We start from the raw sequence: 16604 nt of genomic DNA on the forward strand, positions 1-16604 counted from the left end.
GCAAAAGTCATGGCCACCTGCCTCCCATGGGTTTTCAAGAACCGCGCAGGAGGCGCGTGAGGAGGGAGGGGGGAGCGAGGTCACTGGGCCTGGGGTGGTGCAGAAAACCGGGGCGGAGGACCTGGGGCGCGCCCGGCGACTCCCTGCCCTGGGGAAACCGGTGGGCCGCAGGGAGCCTCGGAGGGCTGGGCCCTGGCGAGCCGCCACACCCGCCCGCCGCGTCCCCACACCCTCCGGGGCTGGCGGCGACCCGGGCGCCATCCGCCCGCGCTCCGGGTCTGGGGACCCGGCGCCGGGCCCTCGGCACTCGCTTAGCCTGGGACGCCCTCGCGCGGCCGCCGGGGAGCGCAGCGCAGCCAAGCCCCGCCCCCGCCTGCACTGGCCGCGGAGCTACAGCCCCACAGAGCCGGCCTCCGAGGACCGCCGCGGCCCCGCCCCCCGGCCCCGCCCCGCCCCGCCCCCGGCCCGGCCGCGCGTGCGCACAACAGCCGGGGCGGAGCGAGCTCCCGGGCCGACATGGCGTCGCCGCAGCCCTGCGCGGACGGGCCCTGCTGCTCCTGGCCGGGTGCGGCGTCCGGCGTGCAGCAGACGCTGGACGAGATGGACTTCGACAGGGGTGAGACTCCGGCTCTCGCCAGATCGTGGGACCAGGGAGGGCAGAGAAGCGGGGCCGCGGCGCGCCTGGTGGGGGCGCGGGCGGGCGGTGGGCTCACAGCCCCCTGGTCGCGGACATCCCGCGCGGGACCCGGCACGAGCTCGGCCACTAGAAACTTCGCTTCGCGCGCGGGTTGGGAAACGGGGGCCCTGGGTTCGGCAACTTTCCCAGGTGCTGGGGCGGGGCCCGGTTCCTCGGCCGGGGCGCCGCCGGGAGACTCGGGCCGGCCCGGGGGTGTGCGGGGTCGGGGTCGGGGGTCGGGGGTCGGGGGTCGCAGCCACGCCGAGGCCGTGGAGCGTCAGAGGGGCCGCGCTGCGAAGGGAGCTGACGCCCTGGCCGCCCGCGTGAGCCCCGGGGTCCGGCGGCACACGTGGGCCTCGACGCAGGTGGCGTCTCTACCTTTGGGGCCCAGAGACGGAACCCTTTTACCCCATACTCCATGGAAGGAGGTGGCATTGCCTGTAAGGACAGAGTAAGGCTGAAACCCAAGTCCTCTCTTCTCGGGAAGCAGCGTGTCCTCTGTCAGGGCGGAGGCCGCTAATGCAGCACTAACTCATCAGCTGTTGGGTAGATGCTGCCGCTTTATGTGCTTTCGGATTTAATTGACTGTGAGGCAGCCGTGCACCCGCGCAGCGGCCTCCATGGCGCCTCCCTCTGGGCTGCTGAAGCAATTCCCTCTTGGGCCTTCCTGCTTCCACTCCTGCCCTCCAACCGTGTTTTCTACGTTACGCAGAAGCCAGAGTAAACCTTTTGAAAGTATTAAATCAGATAATTTTATTGCTTTTAGAATCAACTCAGATTCCCTTCATGGCCTACAAAACTGTGTGATCTAATCCCTGCCTATTCTACCTCCCTGCCTCCACTTTATTTCTCATCCTTTTTTTTTTTTTTTTTTTTTTTTATTTATTCATGAGAGAGAGAGAGAGAGGCAGAGACACAGGCAGAGGGAGAAGCAGGCTCCATGCCGGGAGCCCGACGTGGGACTCGATCCCGGGACTCCAGGACCGCGCGCCCCAGGCCAAAGGCAGGCGCCAAACCGCTGAGCCACCCAGGGATCTCATCCTTTTCTTTCCCCAGTCGCTATGCTTCAGCCACACTGGGCTTGTTTGGGTTTCTTAGGCAAGATCTCTTTCTGACTTACAGCCATGGTACTTGCTCCTTGGAATGAACTTCCTGCAACATTGAGGAACTCCTTGGTCTCACTCAAATGTCACCTCCTCCGGCCCACCCACGATGAACACCCCATTCTAGTAGTTCTCAGCTGAAGGGGCCAGTTCTAACCCTTAAGGGTCTTTGGCAATGTGTAGAAACAATTTCAGGTGTTTTTTTTTTTCTTTTTAAGATTTTATTTATTCATTCATGAGAGACGCACAGAGACATGGGCAGAGAGAGAAGCAGGCTCCCTCTGGGGAGCCTGACACAAGATTTGATCCTAGGACCCTAGGATCACCACGAGCCAAAGGGAGTGCTCAGCCACTGAACTACCCAGGTGCCCCAACAATTTCAGGTTATTATGGCTGGGAGGGTGCTACAGTCATCTAGAAGGTAGAGACCGGGAATGCTGGTCTATATCCTACAATGCACAGGACAGTTCCTCCTACCAAAGAATTAACTGGCCTAAAATGCCAGTCGTACTGCTTTTGAGAAAGAAACCTTACCCCTGTCCAAAGGAGTAAGGTTTCTCTGATATATTACTTCCCCTCTCTTACTCTGATATATTATCTTTCATCAAAGCAGTTTTTACCACCTGATATTACTTTGTTTGCTTATTCATTTATTATTTCCCACACATGGGAAAGATCCTTATCATGTGAATCTTTTTTTTTTTTTTCCTTCATATCTCCTCTGTGGGTTCATTTTCCCTTTTCCCAAAGTATATCCTTTAAAAGTTTTTTTCAGTGAGTATGATTCTCCAGCTCTCTGTCTCTGTCTCTCCTAACTGGTAACTTAGTAGGGTGTAAAATTCTAAACTGACAATTACTTTTTCCCTCTCAAACCTTTGGAAATATTATTTATCTTCTTTTTCTGCTACTACTGTTAATAATTCTGCTGGGGGTGTCTGGGTGGCTCAGTCAGGAGAACAAATGACTCTTGGTTTCAAGGTTGTTAGTTTGAGCCCCACATTGGGTATAGAAATTACTAAAAAAAAAAAAAATGTTTTAAAAAAATTTAGGAGCACCTGGATGGCTCAGTTGGAAGTGCATGCAACTCTTGATCCTAGGGTTGTAAATTCAACCCCACATTGGACGTAGAGATTACTAAGAAAAATAAGTAAACATTTTTTTAAAATCCTGATAATCTGATTATGATTCTTTAGTGACTCATGATCTTTTCTTTTTGGTAACTTAAATGTTCTCTTTATTCCTGATGTTTGGTCATTTTACCATGGTAGATTTGTTTTGATTAATTCTCTTTGGGATTAAATGTGGTTTTCGTCTGAGAATTCATGGTTGTCTTACTTCAGAATAATTCTTAGACATTATCTCTTCAGATAGTTCTTCTCTCCCATTCCGTCCAATTTCTCTCTCTCTCTCTGAAACTTTTTTTTAAAGATTTACTTATTTATTTATTTATTTAGGCTAGAGAGAGAGAGAGAGGCAGAGACACAGGAGGAGGGAGAAGCAGGCTCCATGCCGGGAGCCCGACGCAGAGCTTGATCCCAGGACTCCAGGATCGTGCCCTGGACCAAAGGCAGGCGCCAAACCGCTGAGCCACCAAGGGATCCCCTCTCTCTGAAACTTCTGTTGATACATTTTGCCTTCCACCTTTCCTTACCTCTCTTTACCATTTGCATTCTGGGTGCTTTCCAAATCACTAGTTCTCTCTCCAGCTAGGTCTGCAGTACTGTCCAACCATCTGTTGTTGCTGTTTTATTTCAGTGATCCTATTTTTTATTTACTGACTTTTTTTTTTTTTTTTTAAGTAATCTCTACACCCAGCATGGGGCTCAAACTCATGACTCTCAGATCAAGACTCACATGCTCTACTTGCTGAGCCAGGCAGGTGTCCCTAACTTTTGTTTCAGATCTCCTTGTTCTTTTTTTTCTCCCTAAGGTTCTGTTGATTTGTAGATTGTATCCTTTCATCTCTGTGAACACGTTAAAAGTGTTTTAGATTGTGCTCTTATGGCTCATTTTTGAAGCATGCATTTTTTTCCATTTGTTGTATTTGCTGACTGTCACATGGTGGTGTTTTGCAGCTTTTAATTTTTGAGCTCACAGGGTAGGTGGTGGCGTGGGTGTCTTCTCTTGTTAGAGATTATCTACATACCTTTGTTGTCTAGTGGAGATATCCTTATAGGACATTTTTTAGAAGTTCCCTTTGGCACAGCCCTTAGAGCATTCACTTGTCTGGATCTGTTTTTATGACATCTTTAGCTTGAGAGTTTTGCTCCCCAAGGGTATAAATAAACATAGGTCCCTTTATACAGTGATATATGTCAACTACTTCTCTATAAAGTTGGAAAAAATATAATACAGTTAATAAAATTTACATGATGGGAAAAATACAAAAATATAAATTTCCACATCTCCAAGTTACATGAGTCATGGTATTTGATTTTTTTAGATTTCTTCTGCCTTTGCTGTCTTCTCACGCCTATTGAAATGTTGTGTTTTCTCATTTCCTTAAATTTGTCTTCACTTTCTTCTGGCAACTGGCAATGTCTTTTTCTTGCTTTTGAATTTGCCTATATATCCAGACATTTTAGACATTATTTAACATTTATATGTTTGAAGTGGAAAGAAGAGATTTGTGTCTGCCCAGCCCTACTGTCCTGATTAGAGAAAGCCCCTTGTCTGTCTTGTTTACAGCTATATCCCCAGCTCCTAAGATAGTCCTTGGCACAGGAGAGATTTCAGTTAAATTTTTTTGTTTGTTTATTTAGAGCTCAAGTGGGAGGAGGGGCAGAAGGAATGAGAAAATCTCAAGCTGACACCCCTCTAGGTGCTGGTGGAGGGCCTATCACAGATGCGGGGCTTGATCCCAGACCCTGTGATCATCACCTGAGCCCAAACTGAGAGTCAGGTGCTCAATAGACTGAGCCACCCAGGCACCTCTCAGTTAATATTTTTTGAATGAATAAATCCCCCATTTTATAAATGAGGAAATGGAGGTGCAGAGGTAAAGGAATCCCTAAAAGTCTTCCAGTCATTCAGCATTATCCAGCACTTTGGTTGTCTTTCCACAGGAATCTGGTCAGCAGCCCTGAATGGAGACCTAGGCCGAGTGAAGTATTTCATCCAGAAGTCAACAGACCCTAGCCAGCCTGACTCAGCTGGCTACACTGCTCTGGTGAGCTGGGGAGGAACATGGGGTCGGGGGAGGGAGAAGCTTTCCCAGGAATGCCTGCTCTCTGTGGCCGAGGGTGTGATGTTGCCTTTACTCTCGCCCTTTCTTCTCTCCCAGCAGGTTTTCACTTTTATTTTACTTTTCAAAATTTTATTTATTTATTGAGACATACACACACACACACACACACACACACACAGAGAGAGAGAGAGAGGCAGAGGCAGAGGGAGAAGTAGGCTCCATGCAGGGAGCCCGACATGGGACTCCATCCCAGGTCTCCAGGATCAGGCCCTGAGCTGCAGGCGGCTTTAAACCACTGCGCCACTGGGGCTGCCCAGGTTTTCACTTTTAAACATTGTGTGAACCTCATTTTTTTTTTCTTAGTGTTAGTGCTTTACATCAGTTATTTAATTTCATTTACCTAACAGTCCTGTGAGGTAGGAATGATTATTATCCCCATTTTCCTGCTATTAACTGATGCTAGAAATGAAGAAGCTCGTCTTGATCACACAGCTCCTGGAGATAGCCGCTGAGATGGTTCCCATCCTCTCGCTCCGTAGCCCATGCTCCCACCCACCCACCACCCTTGTTGCCGGCTGGGCTCTACTGTCTGACCTCGGTCTCTGTTCCCTGCAGCACTACGCCAGCCGCAACGGGCACTATGCTGTATGCCAGTTCCTGTTGGAAAGCGGGGCTAAGTGTAATGCCCAAACCCATGGGGGCGCCACTGCTCTACACCGGGCCAGCTACTGTGGGCACACCGAAATCGCACGGCTCCTGCTGTCTCATGGGTCCAACCCCAGGTTGGTGGATGATGATGGCATGACCAGTCTGCATAAGGTATGCCTCCTTACCCCCTTCAAAAACTGGGTTTTTGTCAGATAAAAGTTAGAACATGTTCACTTGTAGAAAATACGAAGAAAGCAGAAGAGCACTTGTAATGCCAGTGCTTACCAGTCATCGCTTTAGGATTAATGTATAATAACCTGCCAGCATTTTCCCTGTGCATGTAAATTACAATTTATTTCTTTGCTTTCATGATATGTCATGAATGCTGTTTCCATGAGGTTAGTTTTCTGACACTCACACTTGCTCTTGCCTACTCCTGTAGCCCACTCTCCATCCAGTAGCCAGGGTGATCGCTCAGTTAATTTTGTTCTGAATGGAGATACCTACGCATGATAAAGAGTTCAAGGAGTGCAAAACAGTACAGCATGAAAATGTTTCCCTTCCACCCTGACACCTGGTCCCTCAGTCTTCCAGGGCACACTGCTGCTCAAGGCATCACTTTTACTGATTGCTTAGCATTATGGAGAAGTGGTTTGTGCATATTTTTGGTGTACGTGTGTAAATGTATTCTCTGTGAATTTTAAAATAAAATTTAAGCAGTTGACTACATGACTTACCATGAAAACCTGTGGCAGACACTTTTCTGCTGTCCATCAAAAATTTGTGCTCACTCTTTCATATTAGAGACCTGTCTCTCAGGGCTTTGCGTCCTGGACTACCTTCTGCTCCCTCTAGGCATATTGTGTGGCGAGTTCTCAGCCAGTAGAAGACAAGACACACTGATGAGCCTTTCTTCAGGAAGAAAGCTTTTAAGAGCCAGTGTTCTAGTCCATCACCCCAGCCAGTAAGAGAGACACCTAAGGGTAGCAGATCCACAGCAAACAACCCGGACTCCAGAAACCTGGTAGGACAGGAAGGTGCTTGCTTTGGTTTACAGCAGCCTTGAAGAGTTATGTCTGTGAGGATATTTTCATATTTTGAAACATCTGACTGTTGAATAATACATGTTACTATTTTTTAATGTATGATGTCTGTGGGGGTAACACTTCGGTAGAGATACTAGTAGGTTAAATATGTAGCAGATTTTATTATGGTTTTTAAAACTTTGTAATACCTCTTATATGAGGCATAGGCATACCTCAGAGATATGCAGACCATCATAATAGAGCAAGTCAGAGGAGTCTTGGCTTCCCAGTGCCTGTAAAAGTTATATTTATACTATAGTATAGTCTATTTAGTGCACACTAGCATTATGTCAAAAAAATTATGTACTTTAATTTAAAAATACTTTATTGCTGGGGTACCTGGGTGGCTCAGTCGGTTAAGCGTCTGCCTTTCACTTAGGTCATGATCCCAGGGTACTGGGATCGAGCCCTGCATCAGACTCCCTGCAGGGAGTCTGCTTCTCCCTCTCCCTCTGCCTGCAGCTCCCCTCACTTGTGCTTGATCTCTCTCAAATAAATAAATAAAATCTTGAAAAAAAAAAAAAAAAGACCTGCTAAATAAAGACCTGGATTCATATTTGAGATGATGTTTGCTACTAATATTCATTTTGACATCTTTCAAAAGCCCCCATGGTGCATCAGCCTGATTGTTTGGAGAAATAGGGAATAGAGTGGTATAACACAGTTGTTAAGAGTTGAGACTTGGCAATCAGACAGACCTGGTTTAGGATCCCCAGGCTACCATGCCAGCTCTGTGACATTGCACAAGTCACTTAACTTGTATGAGCCTCAGTTTCTTCATCTGTAAAATGAGAATGATGGTAGTTCCTACCTCATATGCTTATTATGAAAGTTAAATAAGCTAATCTGTGTAAATCACCTTAACTCTCTTTTCTGGAGGAGGTAGATTAAAAATTGATATCCAGGTTGGGATCATCTATTTCAAAGGAAGAGGAGAAAGCTGGGAAGCTGGACCCATTTTTCTCTGCTCATCTGAACGTTCGCAGAGGGCAGAGGCCATGTCTGGTTTATCTTGTGCCTGCAGTGCCCAGCTGATGGAAGACTGAACATTTGTAAAAGAAACTTAAAAAAAAAAATTAAAAAAAAAAAAAAAGAAAGAAACTTAGAGATCCAAGGTTCTATATTTGTTTTTGTTTGTTTAAAAATTGTATTTTTAAGTAATGTCTACACCCAACATGGGGCTCACAGAACACCAAGACCACGATTCGTGTGTTCCATCAACTGAGCCAGCCAGGCATCTTTATTTATTTTTAATGTGCAGGCCTGGGCAGAGAAGGATGGCTACTGAGCAGGAAAAAAAGAAAGAAAAACTCAAGCTAACTGCCAGAATAGCACTAGGTATTCCACCAATCTGATGCAAGTCATTGGGTTTTGGTAGCAGTTAGGGTAAGTCTGCTCAGGAGCTGGCATCTCCCCTTTCCATAAGATCATTTTTAGGACCAAGAGATGCCCGGAGGTGGAGCAAGAAAGGGCAGGGCCCAGTGGGGATATGGCTTGATCCGGGCATCTTTCTCCGCAGGCTGCCGAGAAGGGTCATGTGGACATTTGCTCCCTGCTGCTGGCACACAGCCCGGCCCTGAAGGCTGTCCGGGATCGGAAGGCACGACTAGCATGTGACCTGCTGCCCTGCAACAGTGACCTGTGGGACCTGCTGGCCAGCTGAGCTGCCACCTTTCTGTCTCAGACTGCCGTGCCAGAGTACACAGACTAGCCCTCCCGGCCCTGCCTTGGTCAGCATCCGTGCTGGGGTGGGAAACTGAGGCCCGAAGAGCCCCGTCCTGGCTGCTGTGGAAGCGAGGGGAGTAGATGCGGCGGAGCTGCAAATGCTTAAGCCTGGACAGATGATCACATTCTAAATTAGTTCATGTGGAAACATCTATCCGTTTGGAAAAAATAAAGTTGTATCCTTACCTCATCCATGCACAAAAATAAATTTCAAGTAGATTAAAGAACTAAGTATAAAAACAACTACATAAGTATTAGAAGAAGCTATGGAATATATGTCACAAAGCTGCTTTCTAGCTCAGCACCCTTGAGAAAGATCACTTGGCCCATCTGTCCCTGCTTCCTCATCTGTGAGTGAGGGCCTGCCTCAGAGGCCTTGTTAAATGAGTGAATATACCGAGAGCACCAGAGTGTGCCGGGCACGTTGCAAACTGTGTTAGAGCATCCACTTTTTCAAATTTTATTCATTTTAATAATCTGATAGATTAACAAGTGCTATTGTTTTATTTTGTGTTGCTAATTACCAGTGATGTTGACCATCAGTGATGTTGACTGTCTTCTGTAAACTTCCTATTCATACCTGTTGCCTAAAGATTTTTTTTTCCTTTTATTGATTTGTAGGAGTTCTGTATTATGGATATTAATCTTGTTTATATATATATATTTTTTCTTTCTTAACATCACTTTGTTAATATCTGTTCATGGAAATTGATAATCCATCATAGACAGGAGTTTGACAATATTAAAATTTAAATGAGCAGGGCTAGTAATTTTATTTCTTTGTAGCTACCTAGAGAAATATCCACATATCCATATATTTACTTACAGAGACATCTACAGAGTTGTGCATTGGAGCATGTGCAGTAATGTAAAAAATATAGGAAGAAAGGAGATAAGTTAAATGCTCCTGGCTAGGGAAATGATGAAATTCTGGTACACGTGTCATTGGCATGCAGTGCAGGCTAACATGGAAAGCGCACTGAGTTGCGATCCCAGTATGATGCCTCTTACAACATGTCTGTAGAAACACGTGTACATACACAATACAGGGAAAACGTGGGAAGGATATGTATTACGCTGGTATCTGTGGTGTCGTGGTGTCCTCTCTTCTGCTGTGGCGAGAGTGGTTTGTCAAGTGCGTTGTGAGCTTTGTCGTTTGGGTTTTTTACTGGCAGTAATCTTTCTGTAAGAATTAATATCAATTTCACATGGAAGAAGCTAGTTTTCTGGTGAGAATTTCTGTTGATGCAAAATGCCTTATCCTCAAATGTTGAGGGAGAGGAGTTCTAGAGTCAGTGGCAGACGGTGGACCAGAGTTAAAGTCTGTCTTGTCTTATTTCCCTTCACTCTAGTCTAGGCAGCTTTCCCTCTTCATAACCAAAGGCAAGAAATTAACTTTGACAAAAACCCCTAACACATAAGGACTGGATTTCTTTAAAAAACTCTGGGTCCGGAGTCTCAAAACTTGGACACATTTAGTGAGAAGCCAGCTGTGAGCCACCATTCTCAGCTCTTTGGCGCCTTGGGCTGTCCTTGACCTGTAGTTCTCCCTCCCTCTTGTTCTGGTCATCCCTGTTCATGCAGCTTCAATTCTGGAGCCTGATGTACTATCAGATTTCCTTTCAAAGGTCAAGTCAGAATTCAAGGCACAGCTGGGTGAAGCGCATGCTGGGCATCTTAAATTAGGAAGTTTGGTGACTTGAGACAGGTTGCTCTGTGACTAGATTAATGGCTAACATTCCATACTTGGAGTGGATCTCAGGCTAGCTCCCCCGTGGAAAGGCATGCTCCCAGCCCAGCAGAGCATCGGGTAGGGGATCTGGATGTGTGGCGTATGGAATGTTTTTCAAGAGGTAGGAGGTGCCAATGACAGGCTGCGCTCGGTTCCTGGCTGTCATGTGGTGTAATGCACTGGCTCTCGGAGTGGCAAGGGAGAAGCTGGGGTTGGGGGGGTGGGTACCTGGGAGAGGAAACTAGTAAAAGAAAGGATGGCAGCCTTGAAACTGGGAGTGGGGGGGATCCCTGGGTGGCGCAGCGGTTTGGCGCCTGCCTTTGGCCCAGGGCGCGATCCGGGAGACCCGGGATCGAATTCCACGTTGGGCTCCTGGTGCATGGAGCCTGCTTCTCTCTCTGCCTCTCTCTCTCTCCATGTCTATCATAAATAAATAAATCTTTAAATAAAAAAAAAAAAAAAAAAAACAAAAAAAAGAAACTGGGAGTGGGGAAGTCTATTGAAGCCTGGTTTCCTCCTGTAGGTGCCTTGCAGATTCCTGACGCGGCGGTCAGCCTCTTGGGTCTGTCCTTCCCGAGGTCGTCTCTAGGATTCTGGCCTCCTTTGGCTTAGGACAGGCTGGCTGGGTCTTTCAGGGTCTCAGGCAGTTGGACCTGTGGCAACATGGAGGCTCACACTCAACTCTTTTTTTCTAGTGGCCCAGGCACCCCCGGCCACATGTCTATTGGTTGGATTACCCCTGAGCAGGTGTAAGGGATGGCACAGGTGCAGGAGAGTGGGTGTCTGAGGATGCACCTGACTCAGCCCAGAGCGGCTCCTGCTGTGTTCAGCGGGCTGCACGCCCACGCTGGTATTTTGGTGAGCGTTACAGAACCACTGAGCTATCTGGCCTGCCCTCCCCCAGGACGCAGCTCTCCTATAAAAGGGCTGAGCAGCTCAGCTCCTCTGACTGGGGCGTGGAGAGCAGGGGGACCATGGACACCATCAGCATCCAGCAGTTGGTAAGGACGTGGGGCGGAGGGTGGGAGGCAGGTCACTGTCTAGGTGTCCCCAGGCTGACTCAGCAGGAGGACGTCCAGCTAGAGGGGGGCAGGCGGCTGCTATCTGTGGCTGGAGGATTGGTTTAGTGGCAGAAACGTGTGGTGGTTTTCCGGGGTGTCCATCCAGCTCCGTGAGGCAGTGAGAGGGGAGCAATGGGAAGACATCAAGTGACGGTGTCGGCTGACAACCCTTGAGTTAGTGAGTCTTGCTGGGGAGTGTGATGGCAAGAGGGACAGGAGATGGCAGGCTACCGCAGAGGACACGGATGTTGCCGCGGGGTGCGTGGGCTCAGCTACTGTGACAGCTGATGCTCTGGAAACGGTGCGGGGGGCCTGGCTGCCTTGGTCGGGGGGCAGGAAGGAGGGTGCTCTGGAGTTCCGGGCAGTGAGAGAAATGGCCTACCAGTGAGACTTGGGGTGGCAGTTTGGGTGCAGGGGGGCACGGGAGCCCCACTGTGGGCCGGCGCCTCCGCTAACCCGGCCCGGGACGGCCTCTCCGGGAGCCGGTTGCAGGGCCAGCATTTGCTTTAGAGGAGAATGTAGTTCTTTTCTGCCCTGCCATCCCGTCATCCCGTCATCCCAGCCGTTTCCCTCCCCCCGGTATGCTTCTCCTCAGTGCTCCCCACCCCCTGAGCCCCTGGCGGTCAGGGAGGAAGAACAGATCATTGTGTGCTGGGTTCTGCCCCGGTTTCCTCCTCAGCCCCTTGAGCTGTGTGCTAGTTTTACCCCATCCTAGTGGTGAAGAAAAAGAGCTTCACAAGAGCCAAGATTTGAACCTAGGAATTCAGACTTTTACCCGGGAGGCATCTCTGTCCCTCTGAGCTTGGGGTCAGGTGGCAGTATGGCGTGATCTGATAGGAATGTAAGGATGACAGCCCAGTAGGGAAGCTGAGGGGTCACCTGTCCTGAGCATACCTGGACACAAGCCCAGCAGTATAAATAGATGTGGTGTCATGGCCCCGACCCTGTGTCCTGCTGACAGGACAAGGTAGGCGGCGGTTATCCTCCCGAGCCCTGGGCAACACTCTTGGGGGTGAGAGCCAAGAGCCACAGGCATCAGGGAGCACGCCAGGAAGCTTCGAGAAGGGTCAGGCCACTGTGAGCTCCACTACACTAATCTCTGTCAGGAGGGATCCTTTACTGCACAGCTGTGTTTTCTAGGGATTCCTCATTTTTCGGAGTGTTTCTCCATGTCCCGTTCCTACAGGTGTGTGGAGACAGAGTTGAAAGGAAAGTGTTGGGATGTGGACGGGGAGCTCCTGATCCTGGAGGCGGGCCCAGGGCCTGGAGGCTGGGAGCCCAAGAGGCTGTGGCCCGGGAGTGGTGGAAACTGGAAGAAGAGAAGAAGAAGAAAGTGAGTGGGGCTGGGGCTGGGGGTGGCGGGTGCCAAACCTGAGCGGGCAGGCTCTGAGCAGCGGGGACCTCAGGCAGCTGGGGTCCCCCCGAGGGCAAGGCCCGTGGCTGACGGCTGGTGTGGCCTGGTCTGTGCCCCAGGTTGAGAGGTTTAACAGCTCCAGACTGAATCTGGAGACCCTGGCTGACTTGGAGAACTTGGTTCAAAGACGCAGAGAAAAGCGACTGAAACGGAGAGTCCCCCCCAGGGCACCTGAGCCCGTGGCTAAGGTGAGTGAGAAGTGGGGGGCTGAGTTGCTGGGGGAGGCGCTTCCTGGCCCCGCAGGTGGGCTTGGGCTGCTGAGCTGCACAGACTCCACTCAGGAGGCCCCACAGCCCTCGTATTTGTTTGCTGGGGACCCCACACCCCATGGCTCAACAACAGGAATGTACGCTCCCAGTTCTGGGGGCCGGAAGTCTGAGCCCCAAGTACCGGCAGCGTCCGTTCCTTCTGAGGGCTGTGCGGGAACGCCTAGGCCTGCCCTCTTCTAGCTTAGGTGCTCCTTAGCTCATGGTGGCCTTACCCTGATCTTGGATCTCTGTGGCACTCTCCCTGTGGGCGTGCTGTGTCCACATGTCCCTTTCCTTTCCTTTCCCTTTCCTTTCCTTTTTTCTTCTTTCTTTCTTTCGATTTTATTTATTTATTCATAAGAGACAGAGAGAGAGGCAGAGACACAGGCAGAGGGAGAAGCAGGCTTCATGCAGGGAGCCCAACGCGGGACTCGATCCCGGGTCCGCAGGATCAGGCCCTGGACCGAAGGTGGCGCTAAACCGCTGAGCCACCCGGGCTGCCCCACATGTCCCCTTTCATTCAGGACACCAGTCGTGCCAGATTAGGGCCCACTTAACTCCACTGTGGCGTCATCCTAACTAATTACAGGCACAGTGGCCCTATTTCCGGATACAGCCACATTCTGTGGGGAGGGCCATGGCAACCCATCGTGGGCACTACAGGTGCCTATTCCGTGAATCTCGGGGGGTGCTGCGGGGTCAAGAATCCATGGTCTGTATAAGCCACCACCCCACACGCTAGTCCATGGCTGGCTCTTTGGGAGCCGCTTGGCTAGGCTGGTGATGTGGTGGTGGCCCAGGGGCCTACAGTTAGGGGAAGTGCTTTGGTCTTGTCTTGTGACTTACGCAGCCACAGCCCCAGGCCCAGCGGGAGCCTGTGGACCTGGAGATGTTCCTGAAGGCAGCTGCTGAGAACCAGGAGGCCCTGATTGACAAGTACCTGACAGACGGAGGGGACCCCAGTGCCCATGACAAGGTAGCAAGTGGTGGGGAACCAGACTGCAGTGTCAGAGCTGCCGGGGAGCCATCCTCTGTGTGTTCCAGGCGAGGCCTAGGAAACTGCTTGCCTCTTTTATGGGGTGCGAGCCCGGTGGGGCCTCCTGAGCCCAGAGTGTGTGGCCCTGGGTGTGATGAGGGACCAGGCACCTCCGTTCGGGGAACCTGTACTGGGAGTTGGACCCAGGGCAGGGCCTCGAGGGGGCGGCCGTGCTCCCACCTGCTGATCGCCCGTCTCCGCCCCAGCTGCACCGCACCGCCCTGCACTGGGCCTGCCTGAAGGGTCACGGCCAGCTCGTGAACAGGCTGTTAGAGGCGGGGGCTTCCGTGGATGCTCGTGACCTGGTGAGAAGTGGGGCAGGCCCATCCTCCCGGTGGGCACCTGTGCAGCACCATAGCATGCCAGTGCCTCGATGCTTGTTCTGCAGCTGGACAGGACACCTGTGTTCTGGGCCTGCCGTGGAGGACACCTGGACATCCTCAAACAGCTGCTAAACCAGGGAGCCCAGGTCAACGCCCGGGACAAGGTGAGGGGGACGCTGAAGAGAAGCCGGTTGAGCAGTGCCCAGGATGGAGGAAGAGAGCACAGCCACTCGGGGCTGGGATGAGGCCTCACCAGGTGGGGGTGGTGCTGACCCTCCTTCACGCCCTCAGATCTGGAGCACCCCGCTGCACGTGGCTGTGCGCACAAGACACTGTGACTGCCTGGAGCATCTCATCGCCTGTGGAGCCCACCTCGATGCCCAGGACAAGGTGGGTGCTCGGTCTTTTTGGTTTGGGTCAGCTCTGCCAGGGGACAGTGACTGATGGAGCCTGAGCTTAGGGAAGGCACCTGCCAACTGGACCCTCCTGGAGACGGGGAGCTCAGGAGGATGACCTCCCGTTTCCCAACAGGAAGGGGACACGGCTCTGCATGAGGCCGTGCGGCATGGCCACTACAAAGCCATGAAGGTGCTGCTGCTCTACGGAGCCAAGCTGGGTGTGCAGAACGCGGTAGGAGCAGGGCCAAGGCCCTGGACCCTGGTCTGAGGAGGGCGGGTGGCCCCTAAGGAGGAAGGAGAGGACTGATCTGGTATCCTTGTTCCCAGGCTTCGGTGACCCCGGTACAGCTGGCACGGGACTGGCAGCGGGGCATCCGGGAAGCACTGCAGGCCCATGCCGGGCATCCCCGCACCCGGTCCTGACGACAGCACCCTGTAGGGTCACTTCACCGCCACCATTCCATCCCTTTCACCTCCCATCCTTACGTCCTCACCATCACCCGCACCCCTCAGCTGTCCTCAGCTCTCTCCCTCCGGGGGCTGCTTCCTCAGCCCACCCCACCAGGACTGAACAGCAGCGCGATAAAGCAGACCCCTGCCCAAGTGTCAGGGATGGCTTGTTCCCTGCCAGGGTGTGGGTTCGGGAAGGCTGCCCAGGACCACAGGGAAGCAAGAGGGGGGCCAGGTGAGGACTGTGCAGGAGGGTGGCACTCCAGCACAGAGCAAAACTGAATAGTCCTAAGCCTCGAGCTGCCCAGGGCTGGGCGCTAGATGTCCTTGGTGTCCCTGATGCTCAGTCTGGGAGACTGTGCCCCCCGCCCCCCGGACCAGTTTCCTCTGGGTTTGTGTGTGATCCAGCATGAGGCCAGCAGCTGCCATCCAGGCGTTCCTGCAGTTGGCCGAGGCCCTTGGGCAGGGGATTTCTCTGGGAATTCCATTCCTATCAGTAGCAACCCTGATAGTGTGTGGAGTGGCTCCACGCAGCTTTGGCCTTAGGGATTCTGGAGTTGGGTCTGGCAGTTGAGGGGCAAGGGGGCGGGGGCGGTCACAGGTTTGAGGCCCCCTGCAGCCCAAGTCCAGTACCAACCTGGTTGCCTCAGAAGCCCTAAGACTGGTGCTAGAGCTGATGTTTTAGGGAAATCTTGTGTCTACTAGCCCAAGGCTTCGGTCAGCCTGCCTGCTGCTCTCTAGTTGGCCAGCTGGTGGCGCTTTTGTAGGGGTGAAATGCCTGGGAGCTGGGGATTGCTTGTGGCCCACCCAGCTTTTGGGGTGGCGGCCCGTAACCCTACTTTGCCTCAGGCGATGTCACCCTAGCACTAGAGCTTAAGCCCACAGCTGCACCTGCTCTGCTTCACCCCACCACGCAGGGGGACACCAAGGAGCTAGTGGCTTAGCCCCGGAGGGGAAGCACTGCCTACTGCCCCTCCTCCTCTCTTGAGGGGTGGCACATTTAGGACCCAGCTTCGCACAAGTCCTCACCAAGGTTCCTTCCTTCCACTGCCTTTTCTGTTTGACGTCGCGTTGGCGTAGACCCATACTGCTGGCGGGCCTGGGTCCTGAACTGGCAGGAAGTGAATTTTTAAGGAACTCTGCCCTAAACCGCAGGCTGAGGTATGGGCTACCTGGATGGACATCCGTTTTGCAGCAGTTCTTTTCTACCCTAACACTGGTGACCTTTTCAGGCCGAGCATAAGGCCATTCTTACTATGTGACAAAGCGACTACAGCTCCCACCAGGAGCCACACATCTTTTTCCACTGACAGCTCCTACCCTGTGGGGAACTGTGCTGACAGTTCACCAGGCACTGGAGCCATAAGGAGAAACAGGAATTCAAGTTCATGGAGAAGACTCCCCAGCTAGAAGATGGGGACCCTTATGTGACAGTCAAAAACACCTTTTTATACACATCAATATTTTTTGTTCATTAAAACTGGTTGACTATCCATCACAGCTTAGTTGTCCCTTCTA

The 16604-nt window shown here is 51.6% G+C and overlaps 2 protein-coding genes across 2 annotated transcripts; both read left to right on the forward strand.

The window, feature by feature from the left end:
• Nucleotides 1–474: 474 nt before the first annotated feature.
• ANKRD39 (ankyrin repeat domain 39) lies at nt 475–9107 on the forward strand. The gene is made up of 4 exons (XM_077915172.1): nt 475–616; nt 4845–4948; nt 5582–5785; nt 8219–9107. The coding sequence occupies exons 1-4, from the start codon at nt 517–519 to the stop codon at nt 8360–8362; spliced, it is 552 nt and encodes a 183-aa protein (XP_077771298.1). The 5' UTR covers nt 475–516; the 3' UTR covers nt 8363–9107.
• A 1752-nt stretch (nt 9108–10859) lies between these two features.
• ANKRD23 (ankyrin repeat domain 23) lies at nt 10860–16584 on the forward strand. Its single transcript, XM_077915170.1, has 9 exons — nt 10860–11157; nt 12404–12550; nt 12691–12819; nt 13730–13855; nt 14122–14220; nt 14304–14402; nt 14530–14628; nt 14770–14868; nt 14964–16584. The coding sequence occupies exons 1-9, from the start codon at nt 11131–11133 to the stop codon at nt 15057–15059; spliced, it is 921 nt and encodes a 306-aa protein (XP_077771296.1). The 5' UTR covers nt 10860–11130; the 3' UTR covers nt 15060–16584.
• Nucleotides 16585–16604: the final 20 nt, after the last annotated feature.

The sequence above is a fragment of the Canis aureus genome, chromosome 11 (assembly GCF_053574225.1).
Source record: "Canis aureus isolate CA01 chromosome 11, VMU_Caureus_v.1.0, whole genome shotgun sequence".
Taxonomy (NCBI): domain Eukaryota; kingdom Metazoa; phylum Chordata; class Mammalia; order Carnivora; family Canidae; genus Canis; species Canis aureus.

Excerpts from the sequence above, each read along its gene's own strand:
- ANKRD39 (XM_077915172.1), top strand. The coding sequence starts at position 517 with ATGGCGTCGCCGCAGCCCTGCGCGGACGGGCCCTGCTGCTCCTGGCCG. Across the intron at positions 617-4,844 it reads CGAGATGGACTTCGACAGGG|GAATCTGGTCAGCAGCCCTG; the intron begins GTGAGACTCCGG and ends GTCTTTCCACAG. Across the intron at positions 4,949-5,581 it reads CAGCTGGCTACACTGCTCTG|CACTACGCCAGCCGCAACGG; the intron begins GTGAGCTGGGGA and ends TGTTCCCTGCAG.
- ANKRD23 (XM_077915170.1), top strand. The coding sequence starts at position 11,131 with ATGGACACCATCAGCATCCAGCAGTTG. Across the intron at positions 12,820-13,729 it reads CACCTGAGCCCGTGGCTAAG|CCACAGCCCCAGGCCCAGCG; the intron begins GTGAGTGAGAAG and ends TGACTTACGCAG. Across the intron at positions 13,856-14,121 it reads ACCCCAGTGCCCATGACAAG|CTGCACCGCACCGCCCTGCA; the intron begins GTAGCAAGTGGT and ends TCTCCGCCCCAG.